The sequence below is a fragment of the Paralichthys olivaceus genome, chromosome 2 (assembly GCF_024713975.1).
Source record: "Paralichthys olivaceus isolate ysfri-2021 chromosome 2, ASM2471397v2, whole genome shotgun sequence".
Taxonomy (NCBI): Eukaryota; Metazoa; Chordata; class Actinopteri; order Pleuronectiformes; family Paralichthyidae; genus Paralichthys; species Paralichthys olivaceus.
The window spans coordinates 28,751,817-28,774,861 of record NC_091094.1 but is presented as its reverse complement, the minus strand read 5'-3'; the positions used below and the strand labels follow the sequence as shown (position 1 = coordinate 28,774,861).

Genomic DNA, 23,045 nt, shown 5'->3' with positions numbered 1-23,045 from the left:
ACACATGTGAAAGAAAAAGTACCCATTACTATGCTGCTACACAAACATGATAAATGAGGATCCCACTACTAAACACTAACAGAGACCACAAGTGCATGTGGTTAATTAAATTCAATTGTATTTGTATAGACCCAAATCTCAAGATGCATTATCTATAGGCACTTTACATAGTAAGGAGAAGACCGTACAGTATTATGGAGAAACCTAAAAGTTCCCAAAATATGCAAGCACTTGGAGACTGTGGAGAGAAAAACTCCCTCATTAACTGGAAGAAACCTCTAACAGAAGCAGACTCAACGTGGGCGGCCATCTGCCTCGACTGGTTGGGATGAGCAGAGAAAAAATGGGACGAGAGGAGAGATGGGTGGAAAAGAGGGGAGAGAGGGAGAGAGAGAAGTGTTTAGTGCCTGATGAAAGTTCCCTTAGCAGTCCAGGCCTATAGCAGCATAACTAATCAGGGCTAACCTCAGCCAGACAGCTTTATCAAAGAGGAACATTTTAAATCTAACCGTCAATGTAGTGAAGCCTCCTGAACCAAACTGAGAGCTGGTTCCACAGGAGAGGATCCTTGTAGCTGAGGGTTCTAGCTCCCAAGTATCTGTAGGAAGAACATAAATTTGAGAAGATTGCACTGATGTACACATAAATGCCTGAATGTTTCTTAATTAGCTCTGTGTTGTTTCAGTGTTAGTCTAAATGGCAACTCAGTCCAGTCTGAGCCATCTGAGTTGGAGATTAATGTCAGTATGAGGAGTAAAATCAAATCAAAAATCTAGATATAGACAAAAATCTAGTTGGGTATAAAAAGCAGGTGCACACAGGAAAACGAATAAGTAGTAAATGAGCTGGAGAGTGAGGAGAGATGAGCCTAAAATAATTTCAGTGGTGAAGAAAATCTGTTTTACCACTGAACAACAATAAAACATATCATGACTGTCATCACTGACACATTTTTATATTAATATTAAATTGAATTAAGACTAGACAAGCGCTCTATAGCAGCAGCGGCTTGGACTTGTCAAGAATTACTAGCATACCAGCATTACCACAGCTCAAGCAAACAGTCCATTCCAAACAGGCATGCTTAGAAAGAGCACTGCACTGCTGTAATAAGTGATATTTTTGGTAATTTATTGATTTGTGCTGTATGGAAAAATAAATACAATTTTGACTCTGCTGTACCTGACTGGCTAATCAAGTCTCCTCTAGGATAGAATAGATAGAACATACAGTTGTTGCCATGACAGCCGAAAACATGGATTTAAATATAGGTGTTTCTGCAAAGAAGCTACAAATTATAAAAGGTTGATCCTTCACACTTATCATGTGAATACAACTCTGCAGTGCAGATAATTACCTGTTTTAATGTGGGCTCCTTAGTTTAATTCAATTAAATTTTTTTAAATGTGCCAAATTCCAACACACCTTATCTCAAGGCACTTTACATTGTAGTTGAAATACTCTACACTATTTTAGGTAGAAACCCAACGCTTCCCACAACGATGAAATGTCATCGTTTCAGCATTTTATCTGATCAGAAATTTGGGTGAAATTGAAACATTATTGGCTCATTATTTCTTGAGTTATGAACAAAAGTGTGATTTGTAAGGTCACAGTGACCTTTGACCACCACAATCAAGTCACTTTATTCTTGAATCACAGCGAATGTTAGGGCCAAAATTGGGCCAAAAGCTGAGACTTGACACTTTGATGTATTATCCATTATTTTATTTTAAAAAGCCTAAAGAACACAATTTGTGTAACTGTATAACTATTTTCAGTCAGGTCAAGTCAAATTGTATTTATATTTGTCTCAAGGGGCTTAACAATCTGTGCAGCATCACAACATCTGCTGTCCTCAGACCCTCACACTTTATAAAAAAGAAAAGAATGGAAGACACCTCAGGGAGAGCCACAGAGAAGAAGATCTCCCTTCCAGGGCAGACAGACATGCAACAGCTGTGTCTACAGGGTAGATTTACAGTGTGGTCAATGAGGACACATATAGGATTTCAGTTATTAACTGACCACTGCACAAAGTAACACTGAACAAAGATTACAGGATCAACTTCATGTTTGTACAGAGAGGAAGCTTATTTATTGTCATTTTCCCCAAGTGCCAGTAACAGTTAACCTCCAGCAGATGTCAGCATTATCATATTATCCCATCATGGTGGACATAACAAACTGTAGCAGTGACCAAGTCTTACAGATAGTGCTTCAAACAAAAGGGTTATTTTCCCCATTATATGAAATGGACATTGGAAGATAGAGGGCTCTAGTCTGGCCCCCCACTTTGTGCTATAAAGCATATCACATGATCACTACAATGATAATGCACATCTTACCAGCGTTGTATGATCAAATATTTTACTATAAGTAACTTTCTATTTTGTGACTGGTATGTAATCATCAAAAATTACCTTATCAAGAGATGAACAAGGCTAAAAGTGAACACTACTCAACTTTAAAATTGGATTCAATTCAAATATTTATTCATACCTTCCATCCATCCATCGTCCATCCATTCCATCATCTATTCAGCTTTTCCTTTGAGGGTCCAGGGGCTACTGGAAACAATCCCAGCTGGCATCTGGAGAGAGGTGGGGTACATCCTGAATAGGTAACACCTTTCAAATTCAGAATATGGAATACCAGGTTCAGTCTGATCAAATTCAAAACAAAACATCTTTTACAAATTGGCAAATATCCCCTTTAAGTTTTCATTCTATTTCACACGATAAAAGTTGCCTATTAGGTTTAGCTTCATCAAAATTAAATGTATTCCTGGTTGACTTAGCTCACTCAGATAGTATAACTTTCTTTAACTAATACAGTTATAATGATGAAATTAGTTTTCCATTTAGTTTTCCAGTTCCAGCTCACTTCCAGCTGGTGGCGCTCACTTAAGTTTCCCACGGTCTTCACCATGTCTCTGCTCCTGTGGAGGGCCTTGGTTCAATAGAAGCATCTTAGTTACGAAACAGGTGAGTCAAATGCTGAACAAATCTGTCCTTTAAACACATTTGGTGGTGATGTGATAAACAACAGAATCAATGGATCAGAAATCTTTATATACAGTGCTTTATTGCACAACAAGACACCAACCATAATTGTACACTGTCTGAAGCGGAAAGCTGGACATGTCAGGCATTTTACAGTTAACAGATTCATTCCCTGTTCTTCAGACTTCACTTTGGATGTGGTGCTTGTCTCCAGCTGGCCCTCTCTCTGGTGTGAAGCCTGAAGTGGGTGTTGAGGTGTGCCGACTGGTTGAAACATTTCCCGCAGACGTGGCAGCGGAAGGGCTTCTCTCCGGTGTGGATGCGGTGGTGCCTCTTCAGCATGCTGACCGTGGTGAAGCTCTTCCGGCACACTGCACAGCTGTATGGCTTCTCCTTGGTGTGCCAGCGCATGTGGACCTCCAGCTGGCAGGCAAAGCTGAAGCCCTTCCCACACTCTTTACAGCTGTGCCACCTCTGGATGCTTTGACTTGGGTGAGAGGAGCGAGACAGAGGAGGCTTCAGGGATCTCACACTTTTTATTTGCAGGATGTGAGAACTCTGTTTTGCATTTGAGCGAAGTGAGCCTTTCACCTGCTGGTCTGCTTTCTGAGTCCTGTGACTCTTTGCAGTGCTGGCGCAAGAATCACCCTGAGCCACTCTGCAATTTGGGTGAACAGTCAGAGAGGGTGATAAACTGTCGTCTGGCTGGTGATTCCTGTCGCCCTCTCTGTCACTCTCTGCCTTTATCTCCTGGGATGTTAGTGGAGGTGGGGAGACAGTCTCAGCCGGTGGAGGATGTGACCTTTGTATTTGCTCAGCATGATGACAGTTCCCCTCCTCTGAGTTTGTGATGTTTGGTTCTTCTTTAACTTGTGGCAGCAGCTCCATACTGCTCCTCCACTCACATGGTTGGCCATCTTCTCTGGGCTGGAGAGTGTGAGGTTCTGAAAGGTGACCAACATCACAGTCAGGTGTTTCTGAATGAAAATATCATTGTCTCATCTAGGAATGTCTCACCCTGACCTGCAGGGAACATTATCAAAAACATTCAGTTGCCCAACTATCAGGTTAATTTCTTCAGGTAAAACGCATCATACCTTGGCTGTGTGGTCTGACCATAAGGTTTAACTTCAGCTTTTACATGGTCCTGCTGCTTTTTCATTTCTCTAAGCAGATCACAACTGTTTTTCTGAAATCAAAAAATGTCCACTTCCCCCAAATTAAGGAAATAATTCCTTTGTGATATACTGCACTGCCATGTGTCAATACAAGTTAAATACGGTTATCTCAACTTTACTCCCACACACGACCCTGAGGCTGCAGCAGCCTCACTGCGTACAAAACCCTCAACACATTAGCGGTCAGAGAAAGAAGGTAGTGAATCACAAATTCTGTAGATCTGTCTGAGCTGGGTTCAACAGTTTCTTCATGTAAACCATCGTCTTTTAGGTCATATTCCCACTAGACTTTTAAAGGACTATTTACCTTTAAATAACACCTCCATATAAACACTTTGTTTGAGTTTATGAGAGATGAATCAAAGGAATGTTGTGTTATAATTCTATTAAAAAATATGCTGCTTCTTCAGTAAACTCACTGACACAACTGTAAACTCCTATCTCCTGCTGATATTGTAAGACTATATTGTGTTGCTGTATTCTGGAATGATTCTGTAGTAAGTCTATGTTGAAAATGTATGAATCAAAGGTGAATCCAAACATCTATGTACATTTTTTTATCAAAATGACCCACTAACATGTCCATTCACATAGATTATTCCACCATACAAACCCAGATTTATTTTTGACGGCGTGATTATCTTAATGTGCTATTGCTGTTCTGTGTCTTTAGTGCTAGTAGAAGTAATTGTGCCTTGTCAGTGTATTTGTCCTGTGCTGATTTCTCAGCTGGTTCATGATTTGAAGGCTTGTGTTGGCATAACGTAACTACAATGATTGATGTTGTTTGAGAATATTCCACAATGGCATTTTAATGCAGGATAAGACTTGTTGAAACCCTAAACATATGTATCAATGAGATCTGTGGTGACCCTGAACCAGTGAGTCTGTCAGGTCAGTTCCTGAGAGGTGGATGGAATCCTCATCATCATCATACATAATGACCCAGCTCCATTAGAACGGATGTATGTTGAGTGGGATGTGGCCTCGTGTTCAGAGCTCATCGATGACAGCGCAGCGGGGGCTCACCTGGCTGCAGCAGCAGCCGCTGGACGGCGACGTTGAGGAGTCGTCTGAGCCGCTCGTTCTCCTGCTTGGAGCGGAGGATTTCACTCTGATACTCCACCACCGCGTCTCTGACGGCGCGGAGGATCTCCTCGCCCGCCGCTGTCAGCCTGTCGTTCACAAACACGGTCAACGGCTCCAGTCCGCTCATGCTTGCTGCGCTGCTGTCTCCAGAGAGGGACGTCCTTCTGTTTACATCCACTCTCCAGGAAACACCGGCTCCTGCGTGGTCCCGACACTCCGGCTGCCACGCCCCCATCTGGACGGGGGACTACACAGCACCGCACAGTAACAGCGCTGGGACTTCACTCACAGGTGTAGACACCATGATGGAGAGGAACCAGACTTCTTGAAGCTCTGTCTGAAAACTGAGAGGGCTCATTACAAACTATTTATTTGCAGAATCTATTTTTGTTTCTTTTTGTCAGTGTTAAAGTTATAGTGTTTAGAATTCAGTGATATCTAGTGTTGAAGTTTCATGTTGCAGCTGAACACCCCTCACCTCACCCTCTCCTTCCAAACATGAAAAAGAACCTGTGGTAGCTTCAGTTTTCATAAAAACTCAAAAGGTGTTTAGTTTGTCCAGTCTGGACTAATGTAAAAAACATGGCGGCCTCCATAGAGAGGGTCGCCTAGATGTAAATACAAAGTATTTAGATATAAAGGGCCTTTTCTGGTGTAAAGAAAACTACAATTCATACAATTTAGATGAAATGAACTATGGAAAAAATCATGAGGATTATCCTACATTAAATTTCTGCCAATAGATCCCTTTCACCTCAATCTTACACACTGGACCATTAATGTGAACATTTCGTTTGGTTCATTAAATGTTAGGGACTTAAAAGAGAAAAGCTCTATTTTTGTTGTGAAAAGGGCAAAAATCTCATTGTTTGTTATTTACATGAGACTTATTCTATTGGCGTGACAGTGAGGAGACAGATGATTATTCACACAATGGAGGTGTGGCAACAGATGCCCTGGAAAAATGAAGTCTATTTCTGATTATAGCTAATGTCTGGTTATAATAACGACATCTGAAACAAAAGACTTGTGGAAAATTTACCGAATGTGATTTCAGATCTTAAATTGTCATAAACCCCTCCTGATTACTTTCTATAGAAGGATGGAAGATAGGTGGCCTCTTAGATGAGGAAAGCCTCAATACAATGATGTAGTGGGAGATTTTGATGACAACAACTTATCAGATGTGGAGAAACTTTGATCCGGGGTCTAAAAGTTAAACATTTACACCAAGAGGGGGAAACAAATCCAGAATTGACAATTGGTTGGTGATTAATAATATTCTGAATTATGTATCAAATATATATATATATATATATATTTATTTTTTTGGTGTGTGTGTGTGTGTGGTTATTAGACCTCATCTTCATCACCAAGGTGTAATCTTAAGAGACATGTCTTTAGTCTGCGACAGAAGATATGAAGACTTTCTGCTGTCCTGGAGTCAATGGGGAGCTCATTCCACCATTGAGGAGCCAGGACAGCAAACAGTTGTGATTTTGTTTGGTGGTTTGCTTGCATCCTCCACATCAACCAGGAGGGAGTTGCAGTAGTCTAGGCATGAGATGACCAGAGCCTGGACCAGAACTTGTGCCACCTTCTGAGTGAGAAGGGGACGTATTCTCCTGATGTTGTGGAGCATGTACCTACATGAGCGGGTTGTTGCAGTAATGTTGGCAGTAAGGGAGAGTTGACTGTTGAATGTCACACCCAAGTTCCTAGCAGTCATGGCGGGGGCTACCACAGAGTTGTCAATGGTAATAGTTAGGTCATGGCTGGGAGAGACTTTCCCTGGAATGAAAAGAAGTTTGATCCTGTCAAGGTTCATTTTCAGATGGTGTGCAGACATCCACTGAGGGATGTCAGTCAGAGATTCGTGCTGTTTCCTGTGTTTCATATTGAAGAAAAGAGAGGATTAGTTTGGTATCATCAGCTGTGGTAAGAAAAGCCATGTGAGTGAATGACAGAGCCAAGAGAGTTGGTGTACAGAGAGAAGAGGAGAGGACCCAGGACAAAACCTTGAGGGACCCCAGTAGTGAGAGGACAAGGTTCTGATACAGATCCTCTCCAAGTTACCTGGTGAATGCGGCCATTGAGGTAGGATGAGAGCAGGGAGAGAGTAGAGCCTGAGACACCCAGATCCTGAAGGGAAGAAATAAGCATCTGGTGGTTAACTGTGTCAAATGCGGCAAATGTCTAGACAGAGGGGGGGAAAGAGGAAAGGGAAGGGGAAGAAGATGAAGATGAAGTTGATGGAAATGTAGTTACAGAGGGTGAATCTGAAAATGAGGAGCGTATGTCATCTTTCTTCTTGGAGTTATTGTTGCTAAACTTAATAAAGGTACATTTAAAGTTCCACAAAGAACCTGTAATGATAAAACTTACATATGAACTTTGCTTGAACTCTTTCCTATGTCTGAGCAATGCTCGTGTACTGTGTTCAACAATAACTCCTGATATAGAAACACAGTTGTGCTCGCATAAGAGGAACTGTCTGGCGTACGTGCAGACAGACGATTCGAAACTAGACAGACACCTTTTACATTTTTACCTTGGCAGATGTAACCTCAGAAGCAAGAGCAGACAGTTTCCTGTGTTAACCAGACTTCAGGTGGCTTCAGTTTTAATGCTATTACTCAGAAACAGTTGTCTCTCATGTTTCCTGTTTACCTGACTGTATAAAACCGTCTTCTTTCCCTATTCGGGGTTGTTCCACTCTGAGCGTTCATGCTGAGTGTGAAACCCTCTGCAGAGCTCCATTAAAGACCCAAAGATAATTCCAGTCTGAGAAACCATTTTTTCAAACAGTTCTTAAAAGAAACTCCACAGGTGCCCCAAATAATTTTCTTTTGATGGTTCTTTGAGGGACCATAATGGGTGCTCTAAAGAACCTAATTAAATATTTTTTCTTTAAAAAAAACATATTTAAGAAAGTTATTTCAATTAAGAACCACCTTGAAATGGTTCTTTAAGCCTTTTTATTCAAATTGTTATTGATCTAGCTGAAAAACAACAAGTAGTTGTTGACTATTTCTTGATATCACATTAAAAATGCCTGTTCAGGGTGTAGAAGAACGAGGTATAGCTTTTCTTTTAAATCACTGAAGACTATCAAACACAAGAAAGTCCATATTTTTGTTTTCTTATGTGCTTTCATGTTATTGAACATGTTTCCTTTAGTTTTCTTTTTCATTCCATCTGAGATATAATTATCTGATCAATAGAACAGGAATACACCTTCTTTGTTTGTATTTGTGTATCATTTTATATAATAAAAAAAAAAAAATCCAGTAGTCACAGCACTGATGGCCTTTCAAAAATATTTAGGCGTCAATTCAGTTCAATTAAATTCAATTTTATTGTATTTATATAGTGCCAATTCACTACATTATCTCAAGCTATTTGTGAAAAAAAATCATAACAGTTAAACAATCTGTCCATTTAGGAAGCACAAGTGATTGTGAATAAATTCCCCCCTGCTTTGGTGCAAATGAAAGTGGCAACAGGTGCAATGGAGATACAAAAGCAAGACAACCCCCAATAAGGGAATAGTTTTACATGTGGTGGCCATAGACAGTTGCTCTCTCTTTATCCTTCCTGACTGATTTTTCCATAGTTTTGCGTTCTGCTAGTGTCCTTGTCACTACTGGTAGCATGAAGCTGTACCTGCAGCTCAGTCCACCTTCTCCAGGATGGCACATCCATACATGCAGTCACAAGAAAGTTTGCTGTGTCTCCCAGCACATGTCTCAAGAGCATGGATGGAGAAGATACCAGGAGACCGGTTGTTACACAAGGAGAGCTGGTTAGGGCTGTAGAAGGCCATCAACCCAGCAGGAGGCCCAACATCTGCATCTGTGTGCGAGGAGGAACAGGAGGAGCACTGCCAGAGCCATACAAATGACCTCCAGCAGGCTACTGGTCAGAAACAGACTCCATGAGGGTGGCACTAAGGCCCGATATCCTCTAGTGCAGGGGTTTTCAAAGTGTGGGAGAGTTAGCCCTAACCCTAACCCCCACCCCCCACCCCCATGTTTTGCTGTTGCAATACTTAATGTTCCATTCATACTTAAAAAATGGTTGTTGAACACATTTTCACACATTTCAAACATCTGTACTTTTAGAACATCTTTTTTTTTACACATTTCAAACCTCTGTGCTTTTTTTAACACCTCACAGCACCACAATCACGCCCCCGAAGAACTCTGGCGCCCCCTAGGGGAGGCGCGCCCCATACTTTGAAAAGCCCTGCTCTAGTGGAACCCTGAGCCCAGCACTGGGCAGCTCAGTTAGCATTTGCCAGAGAACACCAGAATTTACAGGTCTGCCATTGTTGCCCTGTTCTCTTCACAGATGAGTACAGGTTCACACTGAGCACATGTGACAGGTGTGAAAGAGTTATAAGCATAAGCATATACTTGGAGGGTTGCAAAGACCTTCATGGCATAGCCAACGGTACCTTGACTGCTGGTAGGTATTGGGATGAAAACCTCAGAGAGATTTCCAGACCTGGCAGTGGGGCCCGGGTTCCTCCTGGTGCAGGAAAATCTAAGCCTCATGTAGCCAGAGTGTGTATGCAGTTCCTGGATGATGAAGGCACTGATGCCGCTGACTGGCCTTCGTGTTACCCTGCAGAAATCCAATTGAGCACCTATGGGACATTATGTATCATGCATCTGACGCCACAAAGTACCACCACACACTCTCAAGGAGGCCCTGATCCAGGTCTGGAAGGAGATCCCCCAGGACACCCTTGCCAACTCATCAGGAGCATGCCCAGGCGTTGTCAGGTGTGCATACAGGCACAGGTGGGGGCCATACACACTACTGAGTAACATTGATGATGAAATTCACGAAAGTTGGATCAGCCTGTGATTTCAATTTTTTACTTTGATTTTGGGTGGCTTGGAATCCAGCCTTCAATGGGTTGATGATTTTGGTTTCCATTGGCCATTGTTGTATAATTATGTGCTTAACATTTTATACAATATACATCAGTTAAGATTTTCAACTTGAATGATTCATTCATTAAGATTTAATGTGATTCAAGTGTTCCCTTAATATTTTGAAGCAGTATTTAGACACTCCGTCTATTATGTGCAGTTTGATAACAAATAGTCTAATCAGTCAGTTTTTATGGAACTATTTGAGAGGCACAATTACACTTTGTGATGATTTCAGATCCTGCAGTTTGTTTTTTTCAGTCATGTTGGGTTTTCCTGAATATTCTGTTCACAGCATTTCTTTGTCACATTAAATTAATCTTCCTTATAATACATTATCCCATTTAGTTGTGTGGAATTGAGGAAACAATGTTAATTAAGAGCTAAACTGAAACATGAGCTTACACTTCTTTTCTTGTATGAATCAACATCTGAAGTTGGTCCCAACCCTGGCATATATAGTGGCATAAAAAAGTTTGGGCACCCCTGATCATTTTCAAGATTTTCCTTTATGTATCATTCGTTGTTCGGAACAGCAATTTCAATTAAATATATCATATAGCAGACAAACACAGTGATATTAAGAAGTGAAATGAAGTTTATAGGAAGCCAATCATGAGAAAGGGAATTTAAGGTGGCCAGTTGCAAGTTGTTCTCCCCTTTGCATCTTCTCTGAAGACTGGCAACATGGGAGCCTCAAAACAACTGTCAAATGACCTGAAAACAAAGATTGTTCAACATCATGGTTTAGGGGAAGGATACAAAAAGCTAGCTCAGAGATTTCAGCTGTCAGTTTCCACTGTGAGGAACATAGTGAGGAAATGGAAGACCACAGGCACAGTTCTAGTTAAGGCCTGTAGTGGCAGGCCAAGAAAAATCTCAGATAAGCAGAGGCGAAGGATGGTGAGAACAGTCAAACTCAACCCACAGACCAGCTCCAAAGACCTACAACATGATCTTGCTGCAGATGGTGTCACTGTGCATCGTTCAACTATTCAGCGCACTTTGCACAAGGAGATGCTGTATGGGAGAGTAATGCGGCAGAAGCCTTTTCTGCGCCCATACCTCAAAAAGAGTCGCTTGAGGTATGCTAAAGCACATTTGGACAAGCCAGCTTCATTTTGGAATAAGGTGCTGTGGACTGATGAAACTAAAATTGAGTTATTTGGACATAACAAGGGGTGGTATGCATGGCGGAAGAAGAGCACAACATTCCAAGACAAACACTTGCTACCCAGTTAAATTTGGTGGTGGTTCCATCATGCTGTGGGGCTGTGTGGCCAGTGCAGGTACTGGCAATCTTGTTAAAGTTGAAGGTCGCATGGATTCCAGTCAGTATCAGTAAATTCTTGCGAACAATGTTCAAGAATCAGTGACAAAGTTGAAGTTGCGCCGGGTCTGGATACTTCAACAAGACAACGACAATAAACACCGCTCAAATTCTACCAAAGCATTCATGCAGAGGAACAAGTACAACGTTCTGGAATGGCCATCTCAGTCCCCAGACCTGAATATCATTGAAAATCTGTGGTCTGTTTTAAAGCAGGCTGTCCATGCTCGGAGACCATCATACCTGACTGAACTGGAGATGTTTTGTAAAGAAGAATGGTCAAAAATACCTTCAACCAGAATCCAGACCCTCATTGGAAGCTATAGGAAGCGTTTGTACCCAAATTTATGCACCTGCCTACTTTTGTTTAAGTAATTATTGCACACTTTCTGTAAATCCTATAAACTTCATTTCACTTTTTAAATATCACTGTGTTTGTCTGCTATATGATATATTTAATTGAAATTGCTGTTCCGAACAACCAATGATACATAAAGGAAAATCTTGAAAATGATCAGGGGTGCCCAAACTTTTTCATACCACTGTAGTATTAGCTGAATTTCATTTTAGGTGATTAGCTATTGATCAAGTTGGTCATTAAAAGCATTATTTTATTTACATAGCAATTTGTACAAGTCACTATGAACAGTAAGCTTGAGAAAACAGCAAACATAAAGACAAAAAAACAACAAAATGATCTTGGCTCAGACCACTCATAAACCAATGCTTACACAAAAGCGAAAAAACCCCATACACAAAGAAAATGCAACTAACGACAGCATTGTTTAAATGAAATACAGTGTTTGTGAATCATATGAAGAGCATACAAAATCAGAAACAGTCCCTGAGGTGTTCCTTAACAAAGACAAGAAAGCAAGTTTAAGTTGATGCTAGACTAGTCGTTTTAAAGTTTACCCACCAGATAAAAGACCTGGTTAAAAAGTACCCAGCCATTATACACAAACAAAAAAAACGACTCAGGGAGGGACAGTCATAGGCAGAAGGTGGATTCCAAAAGATCTGAGTGGAAAAGTATATGTAGCACATTAAACTGATGACATTCCTCATGTTAACAACTATTTCTGGAATAAAAATTTCTCAGGGACTGACTGCTTTGTTGACAGGGACGTCTCAATCAAAATAAATCATTTATCGTCATAATCTTGGAACTAGCTGAACAACAACACTCTTCCAATCATAAACAGAATGAAAAGTTGTCAGCGACAGTCTACTATTAAGTGCAGCAGTATTGATTATTTCTTGAATTCCGCTTGCTATTCCCTTTGCATAATCTGTTTTACAAATATGACTTCTCTGTAAAATGAGGCTTTAGTAATTCCCAACATTTAACAATATTCAGAGATTTTTGACAATCTCAGGATGTTAAGTAAGAGAACTAACAGAACCAGAGTCTCTCTCGGGTTTTCTTCTTCTTAGGGCCTGGTTGAACACTGATTAAAACCGACATGATAAAGAAAACCAAAGCCCTGCAGAGTAAGCCTCTGGGCTATAAGAGGACCATATGGGCAGGAAATGGAAAAAACAAGTTTGTATCAGAGGATGATAAACATAAAAGTTTAAAATAATTAAAACTTTTGAAAATGTATTCAAAATGATCTGTAGTTGACATGATGGTCTTCACTTCATGTAAATAGAAAGACATGGTTGTGGATGAGAAATTGAGGTGTGGTGGTGATTGTGCTAGATGGAACCCTCAGCTGTCAATCATCTCTGAAAGTTCTTGCAACAGGTCGTCCTCTCCGATGCCAGGGTCCACATCATCCTCTAGATGGTCGTCAGTGAATTCATTTATCAGCTCATCGAAGTCATCCACGGCTGAGGTGGACAGAGCAGCGCTGGAGGTGGAGGGGGTGCGGGTCACAACTGCGCTTTGTCTCCGTGCCTTGGGCTGAATGGGGGTCTTCAGGACTGGGCTGACACACAAAAAAGGGACTTGTTATTTATTTAGGGGGCACGTCAGCCAGCGCTGTAGTGTGTTTATGTGTGAGTGAGTGAGACTGCTGCCTGCTGAACAGAGGGTCGCAGGGAGAAGGATCTGAAGTGCCCGTGTTTCAGCTACAAAACTCCGCTGAACCGATCCGAATCCAGCCCAAATTTGTATCCACCCGCCTGGCAACCCTGGTCGCGTCTCACTTTCAGCAGTGAGTCACGCTGTGCAAGTGCAAGTCCTGTGGCCTGTCCTGTCATGCAGTGCGCCCACTCGCAAAACAGCCGCTGATGTGTTTTTTTCCAAAGTCGAATATTAATTTTCACAATCGAATATTAGTTTTTTTTAAATATTCAAATATATATTTGAATTTAGAATATTAGTTGACAGCCCTAAATTGCATAGCGCCAAATCATAATATACATTATCTCAAGGCACTTAGATAGAAGGTCAAGACCTTAAAAATTATAGAGAAACCCAACAGATCCCACAATGAGCAGCAGTTTGGCGACTGGAGAGAAAAAACTCCCTCATTAACTGGAAGGAACCTCTAGTCCAGACTCAATGTGGGCGACCATCTGCCTCGACCGGTTGGGGTGAGCGGAGAAACCTTAAATGTTCTATATCACTACACACGGCTGCTTTTTCAAAAATTAATACAACCAGTTATTCAAAAAGTATTTTAGACTGCTATTACAAGTGTGTAATTTACTAAATAAGGTTTCTCAATTAAAAAGTCAGTGTGTCTCAGTGGTCAGTGCCCTCCGACCCCTCTCGTCAATAGTCTTCAGTTATTTAGAATTTCTCTGCATTGATTTGACAGTCATGCAGTTTAGACTTGTGTGGTGCACCGAAGACTCTGGTAATAGCCTTTCATGTATCAGGGTAGCCCTGCCTGGTTCCCCTTGGCAACACTACTGCATTGAGGCACATTACCCTGCGCTGCTCAACAAGAGATTCTACTCCTCTGCTCTTTTCCAATCCCTCACATGTAGAACTGATCATTATAATAACCTGCTGAATCGATATGTTCCTGGATAAGCAGGGTGTCACTTCTTCTGCAACTAGAACTTTTCTCGTCTGCAGCTTTGGTGTGTGTGTGTGTGTGTGTGTGTGTGTGTGTGTGTGTGTGTGTGTGTGTGTGTGTGTGTGTGTGTGTGTGAGTGTGACAATCACTTTTATTTAGTAATTAATCAAGAGTGTCGGTTCATGAATCTGGATTGTTCTGATCAGTTTAACCCTGATGTCCTAGCTGTGCACGTCGTTGTGGGTGGCAGGTTAACTGCGTGTGCATAGTATGTTTAAATATGCCTCATAAATTCTTGAGCTAAACAAACTAACACAAAGTAAACATCAAGTTTGGGATAGGTCCTAATAACTTCTAATTAGCATTGGCGTTTAAAGTTAAAGTGTAAGGAGGCCGCAGGCCAGTGGTGGAAGCGTTGAAGGAAGATACACAGTGGGGCCCAATCCCATTTCACCCCTTCTCCCTACCCTAGCCCTTGGATTTAAAAGTTGAGTCTGAAAAATGTCCGTTTCGTTGGGTTGTACAGCCCGAACACTTGCCCCTACCCATCCATCCCAACACACTAATCCATTCACATGAACGTGCAAAATGGAGGGGAAGGGGTAGGCAAAAGGGTTGAAATGGGATTGGGACTAAAAGGTGACCGGACCTATAACGTGTGTCTTCCCCAATACTGAAGCAGCAGGCCACCGCTATTAAGTGAACATAGTGGAAAAAACTTTAATGGATTATGTTCTGTCACCGCATTGAAGCAGAATTGCCCATGTCCACAACAGATGCATCTTAGAAGCGAGAAATTTCCATCTCTAGTTTGAGTACACACAATAATACCAACAATACCACGCAAATAGCTCAATACATTCTTGTGATATCCTGTAATTTTTGTGTCTTTGTGATCACAGGTTTATACAGCATATATAAGTAAACCAAGTAAGCCTGCAGACATTTCCATTGTGAAGTCTGACATTACCAATATATATATATATAAATATATAGGTTTAAAATTTAAAATATATGTTTAAAACTCTTCACACATTTACCTTTGGGGGAGTGAATCTGGCTCTCTTGAAGTAGCAATACTGATGGTGGGCTTTGTTTCCTGGCTCAGACTCTGGTCAGGGGGGAAAACAGGGACAGTCTGAAGCTCTTCTCTCAGAGGGCTGGAGCTGCAGTCGAGCAGGGTCCTGGGACTGGGGGGAACAGTAGCACTGGAGGACGGTAGCACCTGGCAACACAAGTCCCTGAAGGTCATTCACAGAACTAGATTGTTTAGATTCTCCATCCCATTCTTTATATTTAAGCTTAGATGACAAATCTATTAATTGCAGGCAGATTATATAAAGGCACCAGATACATCAGAGAGCAGGGCTACAAACTGGGTAATGTCAACACCTTTAGGACTTGTCAAGCAGAAATACTTCAAATGTTAAGGACACAAAATATACATATGCTATGAAAAATGAAAGCAATATAGAGAAATGGTTAAAGATTTTGGCAGCTGTTCCAGTCAAACCATGAACACTGTGTGCTGAACCTACTTGTCCATCTTGGCATAGTGTCTCTTGCATTGGCTCCTCCACCTCTGTACAGCTACTGTTCAGAGGTTTCACAGCAGCCACAGCAGATCGCTCTGTTCCTCTCCTCTTCTGGCCTGGTTTCACCTGCACTGCAGGCTTCATGACAGATGGCTTCACATTCAGTTTGGGCCTCACTAAAAAAGAAAGGAAGTTTTAAGGATAATGGATGAAACAAGTGGGTGCATCATCTATTCTGAACTTGACACTCACTTGATACTTTTGAAAGAAATCCTGTTTGAACACCAGTTCTATCATGCTTCATGAAATCCCCAACCCCCTTCAAATCAAAAACTGGGTTTTTATCATTTACATAACATTTGGTGTTAGGTGTCTGTAGAATACCAACAATGAATTGGTCACTCAAGTGCCTATAAGTGCAGAGATGGTAGTAAGTGGTTTGAGCCTTTAGTATTTCCTGCTTTAGTGAGTTTCCCTCGCACCCGAATAGAAATGTGGGTTACAACAGAGGTGAGCTACCTTTGGCATCTCTAGTGTGTTCTGGAGATTTCTTCTGATTATTGCTCAGTGTTTCATCAACCGCTGGGAACTCTGCAGGTTCACGATGAGCTGCTTTGGACTGCTTGGCTGGTGACGGTGCAGTGGAGTTTCTTGAGTTTTTGTCTGAGACCTCCCTGTAGTTTCTGGGAATCTGTGACTTGGACTCACTTGGTGAAGAGCTCAGCTTAACAGGGACTGAGGTCACAGCTGCAACTCTTGTACCAGAAGTAGTGCTGTTGAGAGGTGATGCAGCCTTGGATTTGAGGGGGATCAAATTACTTGCTTTAGCTGAGGTTTTGTCCTGCTCCTCCATTTCCTGCCTGCGAAGGCGTTTCTCGCGCATGATCTCCTCGAAGGTCTTGACCTTAACATTGGTCTAGAAAGACACAGAAAGATTACTATCTTCAGCAGTGAACAAAAGAGCAAGCAACAAAAGCCAATTCTGCAGTGTCTTCCAGACTGTACCTCAGGAGCAGCAGTTTGAGCTGTAACCTCAGCTCTCTTCTGTGTTGTGATACTGCCTGCTGAGATCATCAGAAAGATCATATTCAAATACACTGTATGCAAGATGAAGATCAGCAAATTCAAAATGTAATTTAATCTGAAAGACAGTCCTTGAGCCAAGATACAGAGAAGTATATAATTTGTCATGCTGTCTTACTTTGGGAAGTCGTTTCGTTGATGTTCAGTAGGCAAGGTATCTTGTCGCCATTGTCCTCAGTATCAGGGCTCCTCTTGTTTTCAGCCTGTTGAGCCTGTATCCTTGCTGCCTTCTCCCTACGGATCTCCTCCAGGGTCTTTACTCGAACTTCCTCTATGTTTGCAGCCTCAGGACAGGGCCCAGCTGCGTTTGTCTGTGCTTGGCTGTTGCCTGTGTTCTTTGCCTTCTTTGGGCTGGTGTTCTGCTCCTCCTGCCTTGTCCTCTTGGCTCGGGGTATCTCTGAGACTATTTTGACATCTTTAACAGCGATGGCTCGCTTAACACCCTTATTGGTTTTGGTGCTCTCTGGACCCACAATAGAAGGACCATCGTTCTGGCTCTTAGACTGAGACTTCGCTGCCTTCTCCTGTTTGATCTCCTCCAGAGTTTTGATGCGAATCTGCTCAGGAGCTTTCTTAGATTCTGTGTTGGTCTCAGCTGTTGGGAAAATCAGGGCACAAGATACAATAATTTACTCAATGTACATGATTATTTCCAAACAAAATAATGGACAACATCCAATCAACATTACATTTTCTTCTGATTTCTTACCTGGGTCAGTGAGTGCAACAAGAGCAGTACTTGATCCAAGTCTTTCCTTAATAGGTTTAAAAACTGAAGAAAAGGAAAAAAGAAAGTAGTTTATAAGACATTCATTCAGGGCCCATCAAAGCACAACCTGTTTATATACACATTTTACAGATACAACTCTTCCCTCCTTCTAACAAATATGATTCAAATAAAATGCTGCAGATGATGCAGAATAAGAACCTCTTCTTCTGATATTTCCTGATACTTGCCTTTCTGTGGGGACATTAATGTCTCTTCCTCATCCACAACTCTGCCCAGACGGTCATTCAGACTCCTTTTCAGCTGGACACCGCCTCCACTTTTTTCATCTACAGCAGGGAGAACTAATGAGATTCTGTATTCTTACCATTAATATGTTTTGCAGTAGCACCGCAATTCTATTGGTAAGCTCAAAATATTGCGATGAGTTGTAACAAGAGTGCACATTTACTGATAATTGGCATCTTCCTTCCGAGCCTTTCAGCCACAGTCCCTCTTGATCTCCCAGTTTCTTCAAAGACAAGTGGGCCTGAGTTAAGAAGAACCAAATACTGGTTGAGATCAGGAAGATAATGGCTTGACTTCTCATTTAGGAATCAAGGTATTGGTCATATGCTTTCAGTTCATTTGAATTCTTTATCAGTTTAATATGATCCTTTATTTTGTGTTAAGTGTTAAGATACTGGCATTAAATTAGGATGTTGAATGTAATAGCTAGCAGCATTAATTTTGGGCATATTCCTCAATTAATACCATTTCTCACAATCTAAATGAGGAATATCAGTAGACCAACAGATATAATACTAGGAAACCTTCTGAAACAACTAAGTTATCCTCCATTCATAAATGCAGTTCTGAAAGATGATGATTATCATTATGGGTATTTTTTATATAAAATTAGAAAATAAAGCAGAATCTGGGAGGAGTGAGAGAGAATTGTGAATCAGTCCCTCGGAAGAACTGCTTTTTACCATCTCTGGCCTCATAGAGGGCTGGACGACATAATGACTGGATGTTTTCTTTCTCTCCGTTGGCCAAGGTATCAGAACTCTGGATGGGGTAACCTGCTCTCTTCATGCTGGTCTTCAGTGCCTTCCTGAGTCTGATCTCCTCCAGGGTGCTGACTCCAAAATTCAGTGAGTCATCTGCCAAGTTACAATATCTTATCAGAAAACACCTAGAATTTGATATTACAGAATTGGCAGCACATTTTGTATTCAAAGTTTTATGAGTGTGGCTCAGTCTCACCTAGTTTGGGTAGCTTTCGATGAGAAGAGCCGCCCCTGCCATCATCTCCCTCCTCTGAGAAAAGGTCTGGAAATATTAAGATGCATGTGCTTAAGACTATAGGGAATTATGTGTCTCAATTTGAGGCACGTATGTTTAAAAAAAATTCTAAGAAAAGAGAGAAAGAAGCAAGAGGCAAGGAAGTTATACTGAGATCAAATCCAGCTCACCATCTTCATCCTCATCATCATCTGCTGGATTAATCACCACTGGTGGGTGAGTGGGGCTTGGAACAGGCTCCTGACTTTCGGTCTTAATGACCCCTCTGAGCTGGGGGTTAGCTGCAGTTGCCAGAGGGGCAGTTGGTGGGAGAGCTGTTTCCTCAAGTGGCTGCTCCTCATTCTTGCAAAGACCTGGGAGAATTACAAGGATTATCACTAGAGCCTTTCACAGGTGGATGTAAAATGGTTTAAAACTTTGATGTCCACTCACCTTTATCAGGTGGGACAAACATGCCCTCTATGTAGCGGGGCCTTTCATGGAGGAAGGCACAGTGTGATTTCTGGCAGCCAGCAGGCTGTTTCTCCCAATAACAAGGTATCTCCTTTCGGTTTTTCTGTTTTGATGCACATGATATATATAACAGCATGGATGGAAATGGGCTGATCATATCTCTATCATATTTATGTCCACTAAAATGCCTTAATGCATGCAACAGCACACTTGAATAAAATTGAAGGATAGACAATGTTTGTATTTTCAGGACCTGATCTGAAGGATCTGAATTTCAATTTTCAAATTTGACTGGAAACTGCATCATTTACATCATGTTTTAAGCACAAAAGTAAGGAAGTAACAATGCTAGCGGATGTAGCAATGCTAATGCACATCCCACACTTTCATTCATTATTGTTAAAATTTTACTTACTGTGATTTCCATGTGTCGAAACTTGCAAATGGTGCGAAAGCAGCGCCCTTCCTGCCAAAGATTGCAGACTGTTTCATTGCCCATGGCTGCCTCACAGTGTCTGAATGGGCAGCTGTCTCCCTGAAGCATAAATGAAAGGTGTAAAGATCCCACTCCTTCAGTCCACCAGTCGCATTCTAACTGGTTACATTATGCATGTACAAAATGTGGGATCTTTGCGCTCAAACTTTGCTTACTTTAGTGCAGGTGGAATAGTAAAAGAAGTAGCAGTCATCTCCATGGTTGGTCATATCAACACTGGTATTCGTCTCCAACTTAGACCTTTACTTTAAACGCGGTGGATGGTTCTCTTCAGGACTGACAGTCTCCCTGACAACCAAAAGCACAGCAAGACATCAGAAAGAGACTTTCTCCGCCTGTCTCCCTAGGATTGAGTCTGCAGAAAGTCAGGAGAAATGGATGTGAAAAACACAGTGAGCAGATGACGCTTCTAACACGCAACAGAAGGAAAAACGAAAAAACAAACCCAAATATCTCCCGAGGAAAAAGCGGTGCCATATACATAGACAACACAGACAAAGATGTCTAGAGAGTTTGTGGCGATAAGAGCCGACATCCATGTGATCTCCACAGCGGAATTAATACGTCACTTCCTGCCTTTGCCTGCTACACCAATTCTCGCGTAAATAATTTGGGGGATTTGTTGCTGTTGTGCAGAGAATGTCCAGCTGGGTGGTGCATGCGTGAAAAGCAAACTGCGACCAAAAAAACGTGGAACAAGAAAAACAATATAGAACTGGGAAATTATGATGGGACTGCTGTTAAAATTCATTCAAGCACAGGTTTTATTTGTATAGCCCATATTCAAAAATCACATTTTGTGACATAGGGCTTAACAAGTCCATCCTCTGCCCTTAATCTTCAGCAAGATTAAGGAAAAGCTACTGTTCATTCTTATAAAAATTTAAAAACAATGTTTTCAGCATTTACATAATACAACAAAATTCACTTTTCAGGACATTTTAATTCAGATTCCTGGGAGGAGTTCTATCTTAAACTGATGATATTTCATACTAAAAAGCTGTTGAGAACAGTTTAGCATGTTGCAATGTTTACCTGAGGTGGCTGAGAAGTTTGCCTCCCTCTTGAGCACACTGCTGGTGGGCTGTCTTCGTGAGGATATGGAGTCCTGAAGGAACACTTGATCCATGAGATAAGAGGAAAAGGGGGTTGGATCGCCCAGAGACACTTGTCTTCCTACGATATCCCTCCTCTGAGACATCTTTATCTCCGCCAGACTGCTAACTATTACTGATGGTGGATGCAATAGAGTCCTTTGGTGATAATTGTAACATTGTTTTTAATAATTGGTGTAACTAATTAAAGAAATAAATGGGGGAACATGGCCACAAAAGAAAAAACTTGATCCAATCGGCTTTAACTGGTGTGGCAAAAAGGGGACAAATGTGGGTAGGTGGAAAAAAATCCTCAGCTTCATCTTGGATTTGGTGGCATTTGGTGATGGCAGCAGGCAAAAATGGGCAAGATACTCAAGCTTCTAGACATTATTGTAGGTTATCAGTGCTGAAGAAAAAAAAATCTTCTGCCAATGAATTCTGAAGGGGGAGTCAAGCTATCCATATCCAGGGATCCCAACAAATGGGCGGAGAGGATGAATTTAAACCTACAAACCAATGAAAAACACTCCCCAGGGAACTGAAAATGGGTTATTAAGAGACAGACATTTGTGCACAAGAACAAATGAATTCGACATTTCCACAAAGAGAAACACAACATCACGACGACACAAATATTCTTTGAGTAAAAGACTGTCGGGCAAACTAGGATTCAGCTGTAAAAGGGAACCATGTCGTTGAACCGACTCGCTAAAATATCAACCCATGATTGTGTGTTGATTGATTTCATGTATGTCATCCAGAATTAAGAACAATTACATTTACAGTAAGTCCACAGCAGTTAGGTTGGGTATTTACTCGAGACATAGAGGGCCTTGTTCGACACTGACGACCAGCTTGAACAACAAGTCTGCCTTCCATCTTTAGTAATAGATAGAATGCACTCTGAGGGAAATAAGAGTCAAACTAACAGCTAACAAAGCTGCTACCTGGACTCAGATCACTTATGATCTGATATTAACGCAAGTTTGGCGGTAAAATATCTGAGGCGGCTGACCAGAATCGACGTTTAGTGGGAAAGCGAGGGACAGGGCACCTTCCGTTTCGGTCCAAGATATAGACGTATAGTGAATAACTGAAAACCAAGACAGTCAAGACATCAATCACATACTTACTGTGGAACAATAGTAAGCAGCCCAAAGCTAGCTGAGGTGATCTACAAGCGGTTCCCAGCAGCGAAGGACATGAACTATCCGGTAAACGATAGAAATTGTGTTAACTAGATAACGTGTAACGATAAAACGACTTTCTACATTCAAGAGTGTATGTTCGTGAGGTTTAAAGTTATTTACGCTGAGCAGCGGCCTACCTAAACTACCAGTGTCTCGCGACCTTATCGTTAGCAAAATGTTAAGAGAGTTGTTATTTGACAATTACCCTCGTACTCGCGTTTGACATTTAAACACTACCGTGTACCAGAAATGTATTGTGTCAACATGTGGTGTTAATTACCGGTTTCCGATTTAAAAAGATAATAAAAGCTGTGTAATGTAGGAGAAAAGCCGTCCCTCTTCGTTTTCTGTAGCAGCCGGACACGGACTAAACAAAATGGCGACTGCAGGATACAAGTGGACGAACACGGCCCACTCAGTGTGCTGCGTTCAGGTCGAGTGAAAATATTGTTAGTTCCACGCTGTGGCTCTACAATTCTGCATATACAATAATAAATCACTCAGTGTGCATACATATATATATATATATATATATTTATGATATCAGGTGATTCATTTTCTTGATTATGCGCACCTTTACCTTTGATAGGCTACTTTAAGCTGTTAAAAGATCATACTTTCACTCAGGGGAGATGCTTAACCCAAGAGTGCAAGAAT

The 23,045-nt window shown here is 41.4% G+C and overlaps 2 protein-coding genes across 15 annotated transcripts; both read right to left on the bottom strand.

Moving 5' to 3' along the window:
* Nucleotides 1-3,068: 3,068 nt before the first annotated feature.
* On the bottom strand, nucleotides 3,069-5,522 carry LOC109640350 (zinc finger protein 235-like). Its single transcript, XM_020104282.2, has 2 exons — nucleotides 5,213-5,522; nucleotides 3,069-3,949 (listed from the first exon to the last, which is right to left on the bottom strand). Exons 1-2 carry the CDS (start codon nucleotides 5,505-5,507, stop codon nucleotides 3,192-3,194), a joined length of 1,053 nt encoding a protein of 350 aa, XP_019959841.1. The 5' UTR covers nucleotides 5,508-5,522; the 3' UTR covers nucleotides 3,069-3,191.
* A 6,613-nt stretch (nucleotides 5,523-12,135) lies between these two features.
* Nucleotides 12,136-22,785, bottom strand: zc3h11a (zinc finger CCCH-type containing 11A). 14 transcript variants are annotated; one of them, XM_069514304.1, is made up of 18 exons: nucleotides 22,669-22,752; nucleotides 22,332-22,405; nucleotides 21,137-21,209; nucleotides 20,257-20,389; nucleotides 20,021-20,140; nucleotides 19,585-19,708; nucleotides 19,323-19,505; nucleotides 19,114-19,179; nucleotides 18,837-19,010; nucleotides 18,317-18,394; nucleotides 18,096-18,194; nucleotides 17,848-17,910; nucleotides 17,257-17,733; nucleotides 17,061-17,119; nucleotides 16,575-16,971; nucleotides 16,059-16,231; nucleotides 15,561-15,745; nucleotides 12,136-13,479 (listed from the first exon to the last, which is right to left on the bottom strand). In XM_069514304.1, exons 4-18 carry the CDS (start codon nucleotides 20,308-20,310, stop codon nucleotides 13,260-13,262), a joined length of 2,472 nt encoding a protein of 823 aa, XP_069370405.1. In that variant the 5' UTR covers nucleotides 20,311-20,389; nucleotides 21,137-21,209; nucleotides 22,332-22,405; nucleotides 22,669-22,752; the 3' UTR covers nucleotides 12,136-13,259. The 14 variants fall into 14 exon arrangements, with proteins under 14 accessions (XP_069370405.1, XP_069370418.1, XP_069370398.1 ...); XM_069514317.1 differs by lacking the exon at nucleotides 22,332-22,405 and having other exon boundaries at nucleotides 20,257-20,456; nucleotides 22,669-22,785; XM_069514297.1 differs by lacking the exon at nucleotides 22,332-22,405 and having other exon boundaries at nucleotides 22,669-22,785.
* Nucleotides 22,786-23,045: the final 260 nt, after the last annotated feature.